Source organism: Dendronephthya gigantea, unplaced genomic scaffold, assembly GCF_004324835.1.
Source record: "Dendronephthya gigantea isolate DGI-Jeju-01 unplaced genomic scaffold, DenGig_1.0 000027F, whole genome shotgun sequence".
NCBI classification, from domain to species: domain Eukaryota; kingdom Metazoa; phylum Cnidaria; class Anthozoa; order Malacalcyonacea; family Nephtheidae; genus Dendronephthya; species Dendronephthya gigantea.
Window position 1 is genome coordinate 1288743 of NW_021163037.1, and position 18116 is coordinate 1306858.

General features: G+C 36.5%; 3 protein-coding genes across 3 annotated transcripts in view; 1 reads left to right on the forward strand and 2 right to left on the reverse strand.

The window, feature by feature from the left end:
- Positions 1 to 1916: 1916 nt before the first annotated feature.
- LOC114523440 (cilia- and flagella-associated protein 91-like) lies at positions 1917 to 12552 on the reverse strand. Its single transcript, XM_028544359.1, has 19 exons — positions 12402 to 12552; positions 11408 to 11484; positions 10221 to 10378; positions 9765 to 9854; positions 9516 to 9572; positions 8737 to 8927; positions 8539 to 8605; positions 8264 to 8374; positions 7932 to 8027; positions 7270 to 7768; positions 7013 to 7084; positions 6673 to 6819; positions 5627 to 5719; positions 5370 to 5498; positions 5049 to 5132; positions 4668 to 4732; positions 4406 to 4497; positions 2631 to 3991; positions 1917 to 2004 (listed from the first exon to the last, which is right to left on the reverse strand). The coding sequence occupies exons 1-18, from the start codon at positions 12466 to 12468 to the stop codon at positions 3876 to 3878; spliced, it is 2211 nt and encodes a 736-aa protein (XP_028400160.1). The 5' UTR covers positions 12469 to 12552; the 3' UTR covers positions 1917 to 2004; positions 2631 to 3875.
- Positions 12553 to 12714: 162 nt separating this feature from the next.
- On the forward strand, positions 12715 to 14788 carry LOC114523444 (UPF0686 protein C11orf1 homolog). The gene is made up of 3 exons (XM_028544362.1): positions 12715 to 12993; positions 13444 to 13531; positions 13797 to 14788. The coding sequence occupies exons 1-3, from the start codon at positions 12781 to 12783 to the stop codon at positions 13937 to 13939; spliced, it is 444 nt and encodes a 147-aa protein (XP_028400163.1). The 5' UTR covers positions 12715 to 12780; the 3' UTR covers positions 13940 to 14788.
- An 865-nt stretch (positions 14789 to 15653) lies between these two features.
- Positions 15654 to 18116, reverse strand: part of LOC114523303 — a 38064-nt gene continuing 35601 nt past the window's right edge. The window contains exons 72-77 of the mRNA XM_028544181.1: positions 17908 to 18012; positions 17508 to 17605; positions 17008 to 17078; positions 16624 to 16689; positions 16346 to 16540; positions 15654 to 16084 (exon numbers count right to left, since the gene is read on the reverse strand). Of these exons, the coding sequence (XP_028399982.1) occupies positions 15995 to 16084; positions 16346 to 16540; positions 16624 to 16689; positions 17008 to 17078; positions 17508 to 17605; positions 17908 to 18012 (625 nt within the window). The 3' untranslated portion in view covers positions 15654 to 15994. The remainder of the gene's footprint in view (positions 16085 to 16345; positions 16541 to 16623; positions 16690 to 17007; positions 17079 to 17507; positions 17606 to 17907; positions 18013 to 18116) is intronic.

Sequence of the window (18116 nt, forward strand, 5' to 3'; positions counted from 1 at the left end):
GGTAAGGTTAATTCTCTGTGCAATAGCTACCGATTGAAAATTATAATTACAAGCAATATGGGTTGTTATAATCAAGAATAATTAATAAACTAGCGATAGATAGTGAAGCATCTAAATATATTTCCATATAAATATGTTGACGGATTTTTCTTAATGGAAAATCCATACCGGACTCGTTAAATAGTAAAATGGCGCAAGGTCTATTAAGGCTGCAGGGTAAATAAACTTCAAGATCTCTAGCAATTCCTTGGTTAGTTATTCTAGAGAATTTTGGCCTAAATGCCCTTAAAAAATACCAGAAAATGTTATTATCGTGCTATGAATAATATTACGCAAAATACGTGTGCACGTATACGGTATATAAAAACTACTCAAAAATTTAGCCAATAATTTGATGTTGCCAAGAGTGATTAGAACAGTAAGGCTAATAAGCAATTAATGTAGTCTGTGTGTACCTCTAAGGTCTCGCTGGAGGAAATCTTTAACTTTGGATCACCGATAAATTTCACGGTAAGATCGTAACGCGAATCCGGCTGTGCCGTAACTTGAAATATAATCTAAACATGAACGATTGCATAAATGAGCAAATGAAAAGCTCTAGCAGTAGGAAATTTGGAATAAACAACACTCGATAACCAAAAAGTACCTCAGGTATATTTATCATGGACAAAAATTATCAGACTAATATTCGCTACTGAAGAACATGCATGGGACTGTGGAACATGTCGGTAGCATTTAAGTCAAGCCTCGTGTCCCTAAATGTCGCCATATCAGTTCGATACATGCAAAATTCCTTTAACTTTAATAATATACACGTTTACCTCGCCAGATAGTTCAGTTATGGAAACTTCTACATCTGCTGTTGGTTTATCATTTGCATTATTATTCTCCAAGAGAGAAATGTAGAAGCCAAGTTCGCTCGACTCAATATGCATAGCTATGCACTAGAAATTAAGTAAAATAATGTTCATAAAACCATTGCACGTTATACCATATGTAAATTGAAGTGCCATTAATTCTTAATTAATAATTATATATGTAGCAAAACATCCAAAGGGAAATTGCGCACGCTGATTAGCGGCGGCAATCGATAAAAAGCAGCTTTAAAGCCTTTATGTTCGAAAAAGATCCCTACGCATTTTAGACGCTCAGAAATGAAATCGGTAAAAAACTGAAATAATTATATTAACCAAAAAAGCTCAACGACACCGATCGAAAACCCATTTATTGAACCTGATTGTTGCTCCGCTTAAAAATTTCTAGTGTCGTTCTTCTGTTCAACCTAGATATTTCTTTGTAACTACCTCGCCCTCAATTAAAGATGTTATTTTAATCTCCAGGATATGTTGATATTGTTTGTAAAAAAGTTTGATTTGTTAAGCTTTTTGACATTGCTTTGATGTACCTTAATTATGCCTCGCAGATATTTAAAACCATTACATCATAGGGCCCAAGAAAAAATTTTGCCCCAGGCTCCAACTTTTGTCTCTGTGGCCTTGATTCAAGGTTGTAGCACTACTTCATGATATTTAATGTTAACCCCCCAATGCCAACAGGAAGAATTATGATAATGCATACCTCATTAGGATATTACACTTCAAAATTCTTGTTTTGCAATGGTTAAAAAGCCAATTAGGCATAATTGCTTTGGTAGTGAAAGTAATTACCACTAAATTTCTACTAAAGTAATCACTATTGGTAATTATTTAAGAAAAAGATATATAAAATGGGTTTTCGAATTCAAAATCAGCTGCAGAGCAAAGATGAAGGAGGCCAAGGAGCAATGATTCAAGAAGCAGGACGTCTAAGACAACAACTATTTCTGATATAACTAATATTTCTAAAAGCTGTACGGCAACATTTGGTTGAATTATCTGTCAGATCATCAGCATGCATTGATCTCCTTACCTGCACATTACTGTGTCCATTCGAACAATACACATTGGTTAAAATAGGAGGCAAACTACCAGGAACAATACCATTTATTCTGAACTGCACAGAGTCCTAGGTTCAAATGGTAAAAAATTGTTAACTATTTATTGACAACCACAATCTGGATCTGGAAAAATGGTGCCAGAAATCTATCTCAAAAAGGGGTTGAGTTTATGTTAAAGTTCAAATTGACTACCCTCTAGCCCAGCTCAAGTCCAGTATATATTGTTGGATGTACTGACAGTACTGTAGCCTAATGTCAAACGTTTTCTTGAGGGATCCCCAGATATATGTTAAGGGCATTCATACTGGGGGAATATTTTCGTGCTGATGGTAAAGCAATGCAAAGCAGAAAAGTGTATGGTTTATATAGTAAAGTCTAGGACAATAGCATTATAGCATGCAATTGCGGAAAAGCGGCGTTTCGTTCGAATACTTAAGGCTATCTTTTCGCACAAAATATCATCGCTGAAAGGGTGAAAGATGGGATCTATTACCGCCGGCACTATTCGGACTGGCGAAGTAAGATTCAAAAGTTCGACTAATCGACTTCCAGGTAATAAGTATTAGGCCTTTTGGAAAAATAGGAATGTGCAGCAGATTATTATGTGCAAGTTTGTAGTTATCAGTTGAAAACTAATTATATGCAGAAATGATTCACAATTAATTGTTTTCACAAGAAAACATGTTGTCGATACCTTATCAGTCTTCAACTTTTCATTCAGCATAGTTAACCAAATCTTGAGTAGATCTGGAGTACTTGAGGCATTCATATATAACCATAATAAAATTGAGTTTAGCCAGTGACACGACTCCACAGTCACACGTTTGTCACCAACGTGCACCACTCGAACAGATGAAGCATCCTTCGCAATATTTGCGACATATTTACTCGATCCGAATTTATTAGAAAACACTGTGATGAGAATATGCACAATCCATCCGAGTACGATAGTATGCAAGATAAGCAAGTAAATTTTAAACTGAGCACTCAAATGTTCCAAAGTTACTTGCCCGGTCATGGCTCGATCAAGGAACAACAAAGTGACAGATGCAAGGATCGCATTCAATGTTTACATGGCCATATAAACTACACACTACAGCAATATATCAACGTATCTCTTGATAATACTCTTGAAACTTTAAATACTTCCTGTATGTGTCAGTAGTGCTATATCAGCCATATTTATAGCGATACTAAACTCCGTGCAATACACAATTTCTCAAGATGCAGTTCACAGTGTGAAGCAACGCTGCAAAACTCGTATAAAATAATTTGACACCGACCTTGACGACAGTGACAATCGATATCATGGCGCGTCGAAAGTTCACGCTTTGGAATATGTAAATGTTGATCATAATTCAATGAGTCGTGAAATTAATATTAATATTATAAGTATTGCACGTCACTTGCACTAAAAAGTGTCAGAAATTGTTTAATTTGGAGTTGGAAGATTATATGTAGACAGTTTTTTGATCATTTAGGAGGTTTCGTGGTTATTACCATTTATCAGCAGTCTCGAAGCTAGTGACAGTGACCAAGCCGCGACTGCGAGGATAAGGTCTATGGAAATCCTCTCTTGGTTATAGTTGCGCCCTATGTGTTCAACTGCTAATTGTGATGATGGAGATATGTATGGTGTCTTGTCCTGTCTCACAGTTTATAGGCATGCAATAAGCAGTTTAGTCTCCGTCGAAAAAGTTCTCAGTCCCTTTAGACAAAAGTCTTCCAGTCAGGGCAAGGTCTTGTCAGAAAAAGTTCATCAAGGGAAATACCAAATGAAAATAACTGTCGCTGCCAGTTAGTATAACATCGAGCACAAGTGTCTGATGGTTTGATCGCTACTACACCATATCACTGGAGTAAAATTAATATTGTTTTAACCTTAAAATTTATCACTGTACAGAACAATTATAAGCACGTACAAGTATTCAGGATCGCCTTATGTTTCGCGTTCATTGTTTTCATCTTTTTGCAGAGATTTTTGCGTAACGTCGTCCACCCCACTATGTATTGTTTTGTGGGCAGCAAGGAGATGTTTACGTTGGTTTCTCCGCACTACAGTGAAAGAAGATCGACATTAGAAGTTTAGAACGCTATGAACAATGGGTTGGCGCCCCCCACCCCAAATTAAATTCTGGCGTCGCCAGAGTAAATAAAAACTTTTCTTAATAGATCCGGCAGACTCCTGTGTTAGGGTTTGTTCATTTCGAACAAAGTTAACGTACATTACGAGCAGAGGTCAGGCACTTTCATACTGACAAAACATTATCCGAAGCCCCGGATCTAATCATATGGTGGTTTTAAACCCCGCCACATTCCAAATGCATGGGTTTTGTGTGGATCAAATTTGTGTGGAATACAGTAGAGTTGACGCGCTTCATGAGTACGAAAGAGTCAGTGTCGATACATAATTGAGGTTGAAGGAAAAAGCAATGAAAAAAGTTACAATGAAAAAAGTCACAACACTACCTTTCTCCCTGACAGTTATCTTTTGCACTTCTGGCAGAAGGAACGAATGAACCAACTCAGAGACAATTTCCTCAGACTGCAACCGTGTCTTACTATTTTATATAAAAAAACATACATGTAATTATGTTTGTCAATATTATATATTTACATCATACATTACAATATTTCGAAGTCACACAACTTCGCCAGGCTACATTTTCATCACACACTAAAATCAACATGCACCTTTAATCATTCAAAATCAAAATTTAATATATCTTACGTTTTTTCCATCGCATGGGCAATCTCGTTGATTTTAACAGCTTTCTCTTGAATCTCTTGTCTTGCCTGTCCATGCATAAAAGGTAAAACACTATTTAGAATGCAAAAACTAGTTTCCAACTAAAACATGCAAGCTCAAACAAATTGAAATTCCGATAGTGGGCTAAATTTACAGTTTAGAAAACAAAGGATATTCTTCGCAAACAGAAGTAAAATGTTTGATATAGCGCGGGAAACAGTAACGATGCTCCTTTGTCAGAATTTGTGTGCTTTAGTTTATATTATAATAATAGGGTCCAGCGCAGGTTCACTTTCATACACCTATATATGTTGCATCTATATGGTTTTATTACTGATGTCTTGCAATACATGAAGTATATACCTGTTCTTCAGCAGTTTTCTCTACCGTTCCAATGATGATATCTTCGAGGTATGTCGTAACTGTTTTCTGGTGAACATGAACTACCTACAGTAGCGAAGACATGCAAAATTCAATAAAAATAGAATAAACATAAAAACGGGGAAATAAATGCATGTGTTTTCACAGGGAACTCTAATAGACAGTGCTCAACTGCGTGCAAGTACGAGATTCTTCATTTTGTATTAAAGTTTGTTTTTACGCTATAAACTCTAAAGTATATGATATTTAACCATTTCAGAAATATCGCTTCAATACAACCACATACGCATAATATTTACGCACCTGTTTAAATATCTCGTCTTCTTCTCTACGGCGACGTTCTTCCACCTGTCTTCTTCCACTTTCTTCTGCCTCTCTCATCCTTCTCTCTCTTTCAGCAAGCATCGCAAACGCCTGAATCCTCCTTGCCTCCTGTTAAATACACAGCGTGAGGTCACATGCACATTGCACCACCTTCTAGTTCCCCCTCCCCCTCTTTTCAGAGGCACACGATATCGGCAATCAGTGATCGATGAATTGCATGCTCAACTTCCTGTTACCTGAAGGCGAATGATTTCTTTGCTCAGGAAATCAAACATATCAGCAACTGTTGATCCTTCCAATTCAGATAGAGCTTCGTCAATAAAGGATTCCTGCATGATAACATAGCAATTATTAATTAAACTACAACCACGGTAGTTGGGCATCCCAAAGGGTGTAGACATGGTGCATGGGTTCAAATAATGTGTAATTAGAATAGAATGCTTGAGAAAATTCATTCAAATCACACAACCGGAGAACTCTTTCTAAGCCCTTGCCTAGGTAACAAAATGTACATTGTATTTAAATCGACCATGTATAATGCACCAAATGTTACTTTCATTAAATTTTTATAAATGGTATAATTATTCGTAATAATAACAAAACAGTAATTTATATTAACCATGCATTTATCATTAATATTGTGATTGTTGTTACAATAACCATTATTATTTATTATTTATTATTATGGTTATATAAATATCAGTTATGATTATAAGGTTGGTTATGAAGCTGGAAATTAATGATTATCATTTTCATTTTAATGTTAGTTTGATTAGAGTTTAGTTACCTTCTTTGTAGTACGTTCCTATATGAAAATATGTTACGCATGTTAGAATTAGTACACATTTAAATTTATCCTATGCATGCAAGGTTTATTTATTTCTATTGATTTATAATTACTTGTTAGTTTATTCAAATAATTTAAATTACAAGTTAGTTAATCAGAAACTTAAATACTTCATCAAATTCAAATACATAACAATTCATTTTAGTTTTAAAGGATTTTAGATCAGCTTATATACATACGTAATTTTGAAAGTTCTTCCCTAATACCTAAGAAAAATCACATGCTGTCCCTTTGTATATACTTTTTTTTAATAGAAATTAAAGGTAATACACTCAAGTGAAAAAATATAAGAACTTTGGCGAACACTGCCCACGACTATGCACTTACTGAAAAAGTGCAGTTATGTTGCAATTTGAAACTTTCTTCTTTGTTATTTGGAGACCTTTTCGCCATTCCAAATAAATATTTGTCAACATTGATCTGGGCCTATTTTACCTTATGCGTGTCGAGTCTTCTCATCCTCTGATCACTGAGTACAGATTGACGTTCACTTCGTTTCTCCATCTGGCCAGCCAGTTGCAACGCATGCGTACTTTGCAGCTCTTTTATCAATTCCAATCTCTTCTCCTTGCCTTCATACATCTAAGACATAGGTATTAAAATTGGTATCGCTGTTCAATCAATGTGTGAATGGTTTGGTGTATTTACAAGCAATCGCTTTAAAAGAATACAAAAAAACTTAATGGTGTAATGCTTACAAATATGGCACATATAGCCGGCACGGCTATAGTAACTACTTCAAAATAGATATTTGATGAAACATGATTGTAATTACCATATTCTGGATGGCTCTGCCACGTAATACTTTTTGTAAGAATATAGCAGCCAATTCCTCATCTTCTTCTGCCTATAAGGTTATCAAAGGTTATCACAACAAAACGAATCGAGCAATCTACATATAACTCTAAATTCGTTTTTTAATTATAGCAATGTTAAAATCAGCAGTTCTTAAAAACCTGGGTTACTATTTTGGTCCCCTTTTCTCTAATTGTGGGCCCCCGCTTATCTTAATTAACAACCGAGTGACCATACCTGAGATGGGACTTGAACAGAAGGAGTTGGAGGTCTTGGTATCGGTTTCTCAACTTTCTCCAAGAACCGTAAAGGTTTGGGCGGTTCGGCAGGTTTCTTTAAATGCTCAATTGTTTTAGAAACCTCTTCTAATTCTTGCTGACGTCGCTGTTTGCGTTTTACGAAACCACCTTTCGAGCCAGATTTTGGCTTTGGGGCATGAACTCTCGGGCGTGTCACAAAGTCAGGCAGAGAAGCTTCGAGTTCGAGAAGGCCTTGATAGGAGGATAAATAACTGCTTTTTACAACGTATTGTTCCGAACCACGATCGAGGAAAACGCCAACGCGAGACATGGGCGCGTAAGTTTGGGAGTCGTAGCTAGAATAATCTTTGATCACATCTCGTCGTTCAAGCTTCCCCTCAACACATTTTCGTTTCTCTGTAACCTTTCGTACAGCTTTAATGTGTTCGGCTTCCAATTTTCGAAACTTGCGATCCTTTTCTTGTTGTTTATCCGACCTGATTGAAAATTAGGGAACCCAGTATTAGTAGGTGAGATGATGAAAAAGCTCAAACAAGACCGCCCCCACCCCTCCTATCTGTTCTCCGGCCTGGCCGGTAAATTTAACAGGTGTTATTTGAGTGATGTTTATTACGAACGTAGCATATAGTCGTAACTTACCATAATCTGTTGAGTCGCTTCGTTGTCATTTCAGCGTGCTCGTCTTCACGTTGTTGAAGAATCTTCTCCAGGACCTGTAGCCTCGCCTCTTGCAATCTTCAAATATAAATATGCAGCAGTATGCATTGAGACATAATCACGTCATTGAAAACATATGAAATGGAATTCCATGGTTCCAAGGGACATAGCTATCTTAACCAGTCAGACTCCAACCAGATCAATTTTTCTTTTGAGTAATCATTAATCCTTTGTGTTACCAAAAATCATGACGAGTCAATGACCAAAAATAAGGTTTGTACTGTACATTCACCGACTAGAGACTGCATGCTTACTTTTCTATTTCACTTTCTCGAAATGCCCATTCCTTTCTTTCTTGTTCGTCCATCATTTTTCTTCTCTTCTCTAAATTATCCATGTCGTTAAGAGCAGGCAAAGAAGCCTCCCTAGAAACAAAAGACACCAACTAACAGTTAACAGAGAGACGACCTATCTGATGAATATTCATTTAAGGACCAACGTTTTTAGCGAAATGGTAGAAATATTTTCATACAGTTGCAATTACAACAGTTCACTAAGGGGAATTGTATTACGATTGTTCGTGTCTTACCAAGCCCTTTTCGCCCGAGCTCGTTCTATCATCTCTACTTCCGCGAGGCCAGCAGGCAAACCCTGCCCTATAAGAGAAAACAGATCTATTACTATATGTAGCATATGGAGATCAAAATTTATACCGAATCAGGTAAACGGCTTATCAACTGACCTACAATATAAGCTACGTATTAACTGTAAAAATACACTTCATTACCGTACAAAAGCGAGGAAAGAGTGAGTAACTCGGGTTGAGATCCTGGTCTTACGACAAACTCTGGCGTGTATGGATCTGTCTGAGTTTCGCCATCTCTGTAGTCAGTCTGGACCTCTACAGTACGTGTGGCTGGTGTTGGAGGACGTGCAATATCTTGTTCATGTGGAACCGCTGTTGCAGCCAGGGCTTCGCTAAAAAACACGCGTGATAAATGAAACATATATAAGAAAGAATTTAATCGTTACTGATGCCGCGATGCAGTTCATCTTTTGTATAGGTTTGTGGTTTAAATGAAATGATGCACCCGTGACCTTGTTTTATTAAACCATTTCTTTACTATGCGATTTTTTTCGCGCGAGGCAAGGCGAAATCTGAAATCCGGTGATGTGATTAGCCTGCAAAGAAAATCGTCGCGATACACCATCCTTAACAATGTTGTGTCCGAAACACGATTACTTGCATGTAAAAGCCAGCGATTGAAAAGGTAATAGAAATGCATGCATAAGCTCTCACCCAGTACTCTTAGGTTTCATGTGACGTCATAACTCCATTGGGGGTCATCTCGAAATCGAGACGCAGTAAATTGGAGTTAATTAATTGTTCACTATATGTGTTGGCTTTCTGCTTCGTAGCAAATATACGGAATTTCGTATCATTTGCTCACTCCTGTTCAGCATAAGCAATTAAGGTTGACCCCCTGCACTCAAATCACTATGAAAATAATACGTGAAACCCACCACAAATAGCTGAGGAAGATACTAATGGAAGGTACTACTTACTTTGAAGTTTGCAAAATCGCATCGGCTGGAACCGGTTGTAGAAAAGGAATTATCGGTCTAAATAAGAATAAATGAATTTGCTCATAATTTTATTCCCTTCTTTATTATGGGTTTATCATGGGAAGATCAAACTCTTGCTTTACAATAATAAACAAAAAAACACTATTTTATAATTTTATCACCAATCCGCTTTACGGTCTCAATGTTGGCCATGCACAACGTCCACAGTCAGGCACAATCTGTTTATACCTTCTGAAAAACTTGTATCTGTCTGCTCCACCTACATCGGCTACCGGATAAACCTTAGGAGGAACTTGAACGGACGGATCATAATTAAATCTATAGTAAAAAAGTCGGTTCATTTTTAGTAAGTTTAAAACTAAAAATATCATAATGATGGGGATTAATTATTAGTATATATTTGCGCATGTGTAAAACTCAAGTTTGAAACCAATTGGTTTGAAACAGATATTAAAGCCCCATATACACCACGCACAATTTTTGGTACGGTACCAAAAAATGGTACGGATGAAATTTTAAACTCCCAAATAAACTGTCAAATTCCACCAGTACCAATTTAATGTTCAATTTCGTGTAAATGGGTATAGGAACGGGCCGACGCAAAAATGATTGAAAAGAAACATATTAAATATAGCTATACACTTCATCATGAACAGAATACGCGAATAACCAAATGTTTCATACTTCTTATATCTGTTAATAGCGTCTCTAGCTTGCTGTGAATATCCTCTCCATTGTCTGGGGATGAATTTTGGTACAGGGTCAGTACTATCAAGTTGTATTTGATATCGTGGATAATTGCGAACATCGCTGAACATGGTCTTGAATACTGGAACACGTTTCTATACAAAATAACAAACCGGCTATAAAATTTAATACTGTCAATGTGAAGTGGTGAACTGGACGTCCAGCATTTGTTAGCTATAGTTTAAGGCTAAACGCTTTTATGGAAACAAAGGCAAAGCCTGTTACAGCCACAGGTTCTCTTAAGTAAAGACCAATTTGAAAAAGATGTAGCACGGTAGCAGTACCAGAATATGCGTGCATGTGTTTGATAATTGCAATTTGGAAAAATGTATGATTCGGTAATAACATGCAGGGCTGAAAAAAAACCGGCCCATCATTTTAAGCCATTCTCCGCCATTGTTTACATTTTGACCAATCAGCTAGATCGCGTTAAATATGATTTTGTATCATGGCTTTTATCGGCGGCAAAATCGCCAGTCAAACAACGGCATGAAGCTACGTACTAGGCGATACTTTCGCTCATATTTCTATTTTTTATAAAGGCATACAACGCAAGTTCGGAAAATTTAAGCGGTACGGCATTTAGAAAATTTAAAATTTACTGCCAGAACCAGTATATTTCTATATGGTTAGAGATTTACAGGTTTCGCAAGACTTTATTTTCGCGATTAATTTTAACGGGCGGAAAATATAAAAGGGCATTGAATTTCGCAAAACCTAAAATTTTAAAAGCACCTTAAAAAAATGTTGGGCTCAGTGCATTATTCGCTCACTAGTCGAAAGTGCGAGTGACAGTCATAATTGTTATTTTAATTTCTAAGATACGTTGATACTGTTTGTAAAAAAGTTTGTTTGTTAAACTTTCACATCGCTTTGAGATACATTATGCCTTGCAGGTATTTAAAACCAATGACGTCATAGGGTCCCCCAAAAAAATTGCCCCGGGCCCTACAATTTCTCTCGGCGGCCCTGGGAGGGGGCCGGTGCATATTCATACATATATATTTATCTTATACCCAAATTATTTCTTGGGAAAGCTATTTTGCCTATGGCATGCAAACATCAATATATGAATATGCAATCTCCCTTCTCCCTGATGACATTGATAACTACAGTACACTTACAATTCTACTTGCATCTGTATGGGCTTTGAACGTGGCTCTGGCATGATCTCTGTCACTGGATAGTGTGTGCAATGGATCTGAAAGTGACCATTATGAACTGTTTCATTATAAGAGTACAGTTACTACAATAGTATATTTAATAATCCAATCTATCCCAATGGTGTTTTTGGCTGTTTTCTACTCAATTCGACCTGCTTTAATAAACTCAATTTTCATGTATACCCTAATTATTCGACTGCTGCCTCGAATGAAAAAACAAAAATATCATTTAATGCCACCCTTGAATAAGCCTCTTATTGTTATGGCATTTGAAGCATATATTGATAACCACTAAAAAGGCGACATGTTCTTTTCACCCTTTTCTTAATATCAACCATCAGGCAGGATACACTACTGTCATATTACATATTAGCAGCACATGTATGTTACTATTCACTGTCACTAAGACAGTGTGTACAATACATTATTTCGTGAATTTTCATAAATTTTATTGCCATTTGGTTTATGTTGTTTGATTGGGCACAAATAACAGATTGAAAAATTAGAACAATGAATTTGAATTTGCAATTGAAAAGTGTACAAGTGCATACAGTAAATAAAATTAATAATAGCAAAATAGATTTGTAATAGTCCCCAAGAGGAATCTGCAAATTTTAATCTGAAACAGCTTATATGCATGCAGTTCAGAGCTAGGTTGTCGAAACTAATCAACTAGGCCAAGCAGCCTAAGGCCCAAATCTGAACTGCTGTCTGCTGAAGATAAATATATTATGTCTTATATATTAAATAATCTAAATTTTAGACGATCGCACGATCTAGATTGGTACACATGTTGAATTTAATATGTTAATATGAACATTACGTTATCTTGTGCATTACAATATTGAATTTTGGGAGAAAAATTCCCAAACAAATACAAAAATAAAGTATCAAGGTCTAATATGCATGCGGCCTTATAAACGTAAAACGTCAGCCTATAAACTTGCAATCTTACCGTATAGAAAGTCGTAATTTCTTGTAGGCTGCAGTTGTGTCTTTGTTATCGTATTAGTCGACGTCATTTTTTAAAAAACGAGTATCTCAGGCTCTAAAATGATCTACTTTTAAGACATATTCCAACAAATATTCACGGTTATCTCAAAAAATTATCTTCTTCGATGCCCTATTGTTACCATGGTTACAGCATCGATAATTCGTACGACAGTTGTCGACGGTTGACGAGCAATTTCGACTTTGATGTTGCTTAGCAACAAAAGATGAGTACACAACGATAATGCAAATATAAACACGGCCACAAGTAACGAGTTGATAAATATCTCACACATCTAAGATCTAAAGCTATACTATTTGTAAAATAATCTATCGTATTACATATGGCTAAAGAATTGTCCTTTATCAGCGAACTAAAGGCGACGGGTCATGGGGAAGTATGGGACCACATGTCGGATCGGAATAAATTTAGGCAGTTTGGATGGAGGTGTACGACGAATGAGACTTCGTATTCCAATGACACTTTAGTCGGGAATTGGAATGAACAGAGGTTTGATATCCATAGGATGTTTCAACCACAACCGATCCCGTCTTCAGTAAGTCCAAAATCATACATTACGCATGGAACATCTATTTTAATTATCATCAGTAATTTGTTACTTTTTCTTGTCGGCGAATGTTCACAAGTCAAACTCACTTTTGACGTATGGAATATAGTCTGGTATTGATTGATTTCCTGTCCATATACTTGTAAGTCAACTGCCCATAAAACATCCATTCATCAGAAATTAGGTGGATACGCGTGCACCAGATAGGCCGGTGGCGAGTTGATACAAATGAAACCTAGAATCATCAAGCCCCAGTCCAGACGCACATAAGTAAACTAAAGGCTGGTCTTCGGTGACTCTTCCAAATAATGCTATATGCATACACGAAAGTTGACTAGGATTCGAAATTTCGGACTTGCGCACATCATTATCCATGTTGCCCAGGGCAGATATATCCACCATGATGATGATCGTAGGTTTCAAATTTATCTCTTGTAGTATGCACATTATTTTGAGACGTCGTACGTGGCTGCTCACGGTTCAAAAAAGTCGAGCAAAATTCCTGCATCAATGAGAAGTGTTCAAGGTAAGATACATTGTAATTATACCAAATTGTGCGTCATCCACGACGTTGCCAGCGTTATGAGGTTCAGGCAATAGGAAGCCAATTAAGTTACGCGATACCTGATTCTCACCTGATTCTCACACATCAAGTTCACTGCTTAAAAGCTTAGTTAATTTGCGCTTAAAACTCCTTAAAAGTCCTCAATAGTCCTCTGTGTCCGAAAGAATTATCGTTCTAATACTGGACTTGAGTAATTTAAAGTAATTTAAACATGTTATTTAAACAGGTCGTGAGCCAACAGCTTATCCTGGACATCAACCTGAACTTGATTCACCAATTCTTAAATCTCAATACAACTCCTTTCTAACAACGTCAAGAGAAGCGTTCAGGGCTCCGAACGAACTGAAAAACAGACAACCATGGCGCTAATTGGAAGAAATTTACGTCCCCTAAATCCTAATGATTTATTTATATTTATAATGTTTTAAATTTTACAAAATTTGTATTTTGCGATAGTTGGCTGTGGACAAATATATAGGCAAAGTAGGTATCTTTGACATATTTAAATACATTATATTAGTTTGGAAAATTTTGTGTCTGGTCAATTTCTTGTGAACCTGCATGAGTGCTTAAAATTTTTGCACAACTCAACCTCTTTCGTATTATACGTAAACGTATTAAAGTACAGATAATAAACAATTATTGGATGAGGTTTTTGTGATATGCAGAGTTATGCATGGCAAAACCACGTTCAGCACCGTAGAGATTTCCGTAATATATTTATTAAAACATTCAGTTTAAATGTTAAAACATTCTAAAGGCCTATTTAGACAACACGATGAGTTGTATGCAATTATCATTCTGATCGACGAATGCAAAAGGTGCCTATTCCACAATATTAATCTCCATTCAATTTTGTTCAGGGTGGAATTTAAAATGTCACGTTTGTACTGTGTTCATATACGTGTAAGAATCGTATACGACAAATCGCGTAGTGTAACTGGGCCTCAACATGATTGTGCTTGATTAAAATACATCCATTATTTTAATGATTGAAGAATAAATAACTGAACACATAACATGCAAATAAAACTCGTGATACCTAAAAAAAGTGTCTCTACGGCTGAAAACAACATCTACGACTCAATTGAACACAAAAATGTCACTCACTTCTTGATTGTCGTGTCCCAAATCAAATTCCTACTACGTAATCAAATCAAGTTGAATGAAAGTATACTCTAGAAATAGAATCAATAGAAATACATAATAAATAGAGTTTTTAACAATTATAATAACTTGTAGGTACACCACGTAAGTATTAAATACTGCAAAGCTTTCGGTCCGTTAACCCGGACCTTCATCAGTGCAATTACTTGAATACACGTTTGCGCGTCACTTAAATATCATGTTAGTCGTGATTAGTTTGCTCGCGCTATTAATTAAACGGTTTCATTTAATTAAGTTCTAATTAATGCGCGCGCCCTAGACAAGTATTTGACTAAGAGACACCGAAAAGAGCACGCCACGTACTATTAAGTGGCTTTCCCTCTTGGACGATAGTTTGATGTTTATAAATTTCAATAGATTCTCTCATTTTACGAGAGACAGTAAACTTATCGTTTGCTAAAATGGTAGCATCGTTCCATTTAATGCGATGATCATAAGTCCACGCATGGTGAGCTACTGCAGACTTATCCAGTTTACCTTTCTCGCAGTTCGTCTTATGTTCTTTAAGACGTATTGAGAGATTTCTACCGGTTTCTCCAATGTAAACCAAACCACATTCACATGGAATGCGGTACACACCAGGTTTCTGTTGTTCATCGACGCCATCCTTGTGTGTGTAAAGAGCGCGAAACAATTTGTTATTGCTAGAATGGTAAACTTGTATTCCAACTTCTTTTAAAATCCTAACGATTTTATATGAAGCTGGGCCAATATATGGTAAACAGACAGAGGATAGATATTCCGTATTAATAGCGCGAGCAAACTAATCACGACTAACATGATATTTAAGTGACGCGCAAACGTGTATTCAAGTAATTGCACTGATGAAGGTCCGGGTTAACGGACCGAAAGCTTTGCAGTATTTAATACTTACGTGGTGTACCTACAAGTTATTATAATTACTAAAGTCGCCATGCAATCATACAAGAAAATTATTAGAGTTTTTAACGTTGCTTAATTACACGTTATAAACTTGCAACGGACTGTCCAAAACAACTGTATAATCTTCATCTTGTGTTTAGTGAGAGTGATTTTCTATTTAATTCACTCTTTTTTTTAAATAAAAGAAAGATATATTAATTTTAGAGAGTTGGATATTATGTATATCATTCCTACAAGTTCCCAACCACTTGGTGATTTTTATACCATAGCAAAGAGGACCACTGTGACCATGTAGCGACTGCATTGTACAAAAAAGCAAAGGCTCCCATGTTTGACATGTGATTATGCGCAATCTGTTTAAAAGGTCTCGACCGCTTATAACTCTGAATGAATGATATGTGGAACGTGTCTTCGTTTTCTGTTGTTGGGATGAGTAAGTTGGAACCGGACCTTGTCAAGGGAACTCTGAAATAGAAGATGCGATTGTCAAGCTTATAGCGTGCACAATCCTCTGCTGCGCTGAGCAAGTAAGAATATATTAACTATCTTATCGCCCTTGGAAATCAGTTTTCGGCTCAAGGGGCCGGGTTAGCATGGATACATAACGTTTTACCGACCTACCAACCTATCGCAAGGTGGAAAAGTCGTGTATATAACCACCACCTGTGACCGGGTTACGCCCCCTCTTTTTTTTTAAAATTTGAAAGTGCTTTTGGGTATACGTACTTCTACCCATTGAGGATTTCCTTTCAAAGTGCCACTCAGATTATTCCCAGATTCATCAGGTACAACCTCACCCAACCTCTGGTCCATCGTATAATGGGCGCGAACAATACGCTTATGTTTAGGCCAGGACAGTCCAGCTATTTTAGAGTAATCCTCCACTTCGCTATCTTGTTGTTTGACTGGCCAGAATGAAACCTGTATAATAATTCAAAGTGTACCTTTGTTGTACACAGGTTTTTCAATTCATCGTCAAAATTATTGTCAAAACAGGTACTCACATCATCCAACATTCCTTTGAAAAACGCATTTTCGTCCCTTGCTAAATATACAGCGGAATTGTTGACCTGAATAAAGATAGATCATGATTCTTGTAATCGAAACATATGGCTTTTAATTCGCGCTTTTCGAACATGCAATGCAGAATCGGCCGTGTGATTGTAAAGAAACACCATATTTTTTCTTATTAGTACGTTACTGTAACATGCTGTGCTCGATGAAGAAAAAAAATGCATGTGGTGCAAACCAAATCAGCATTTTTTCAATAAACATTAAAAAACATATTCCAGATCCATGCATGTGCACGTATTAACGGTGAAATCCGCACAAAAATGCATCAATATAAATATGTCAAGCTTCAACTTGAATATAATAAAAAAACATACCCAAGATAAAGGTTGTACTTTTGATAAACTCGTATCTTTAGTTCCATTCAGAAATGTCGCAAGTTCATGTCCTAAAGCATTATGAATAAAATTATTTATTTTACGTTCTCGAAAAATAAGAGATATGCATGCGCGGGATATGCATGACGTTCTCGGAGGGTGAGATTACTTTGCCTACGACATGTAAATGTTGGATAAAGGAATATGATTTTGCTGAATAAATATGGTCTATCAAAACATCCGAAGAGGAAGGACTTCATGCAGATTAAGGCAAAGGATAACTTAAAAAGCAAGACTAGTTCTAGAGACCTTTTATGGGCATGCATTAAAAAGTCCACAAAATGTATCTAAAAATATCTACTTTCCCATTCTAAAAACAAGTTTGCTTGTAAACTTTCACGTTTACTAGAGTAATACACAATTGGAAGTTAGATGTTTTTATAGAAATCCTGTAGACTCTTTACAGTCTGAAAAAGGCCCAAAATTTCCAATGACAATACTTTGAGCATCGTATCTCAAGGTCACGTGATGCCAATTATCAGCGTCGATGACGTCACCACTCGTTACAACGGCCGTCCCCAGTCGACCTCGTAGCTTCCTGTTAATATATGAAGATTCCAACCTTAGTACTATATCCCGGGAGGAGGGAACTAAACGCTGTATTTTACAATAGCGTGCAAACATAGATCTTTATCAACAATACAAAATGTAAATGAAAAATGTAATCCCTAATAAGCATGCAATGCGCAAGTCCTTTCGATAGAGGCAAAAATATGTCACTTGCACCTGTTTACGACTTCCCCTGCTACAATTTTCGAAACAATTTAGCAGGGAACCGATGAACTTTTTTGTCATGAGATTGATAATAATAAGTATAAAGAAAGCTTCTTCAGCAATTACCTGTCCACTATAAAAAGACATATGGTGTCATCCAGGGTACATACAATTGGCATCACCGTAACTGGGTAAGATTTCGCGAGTCTAATCCACACACTGATGGTAAAACTAAATTATAATATTTAATACCGATTACAAATCAACTGTTAAGTTATAGGTCAAAAACGGAAATTAATAAATTTCAAATATTCCATCGTACAAACACCTTCTAC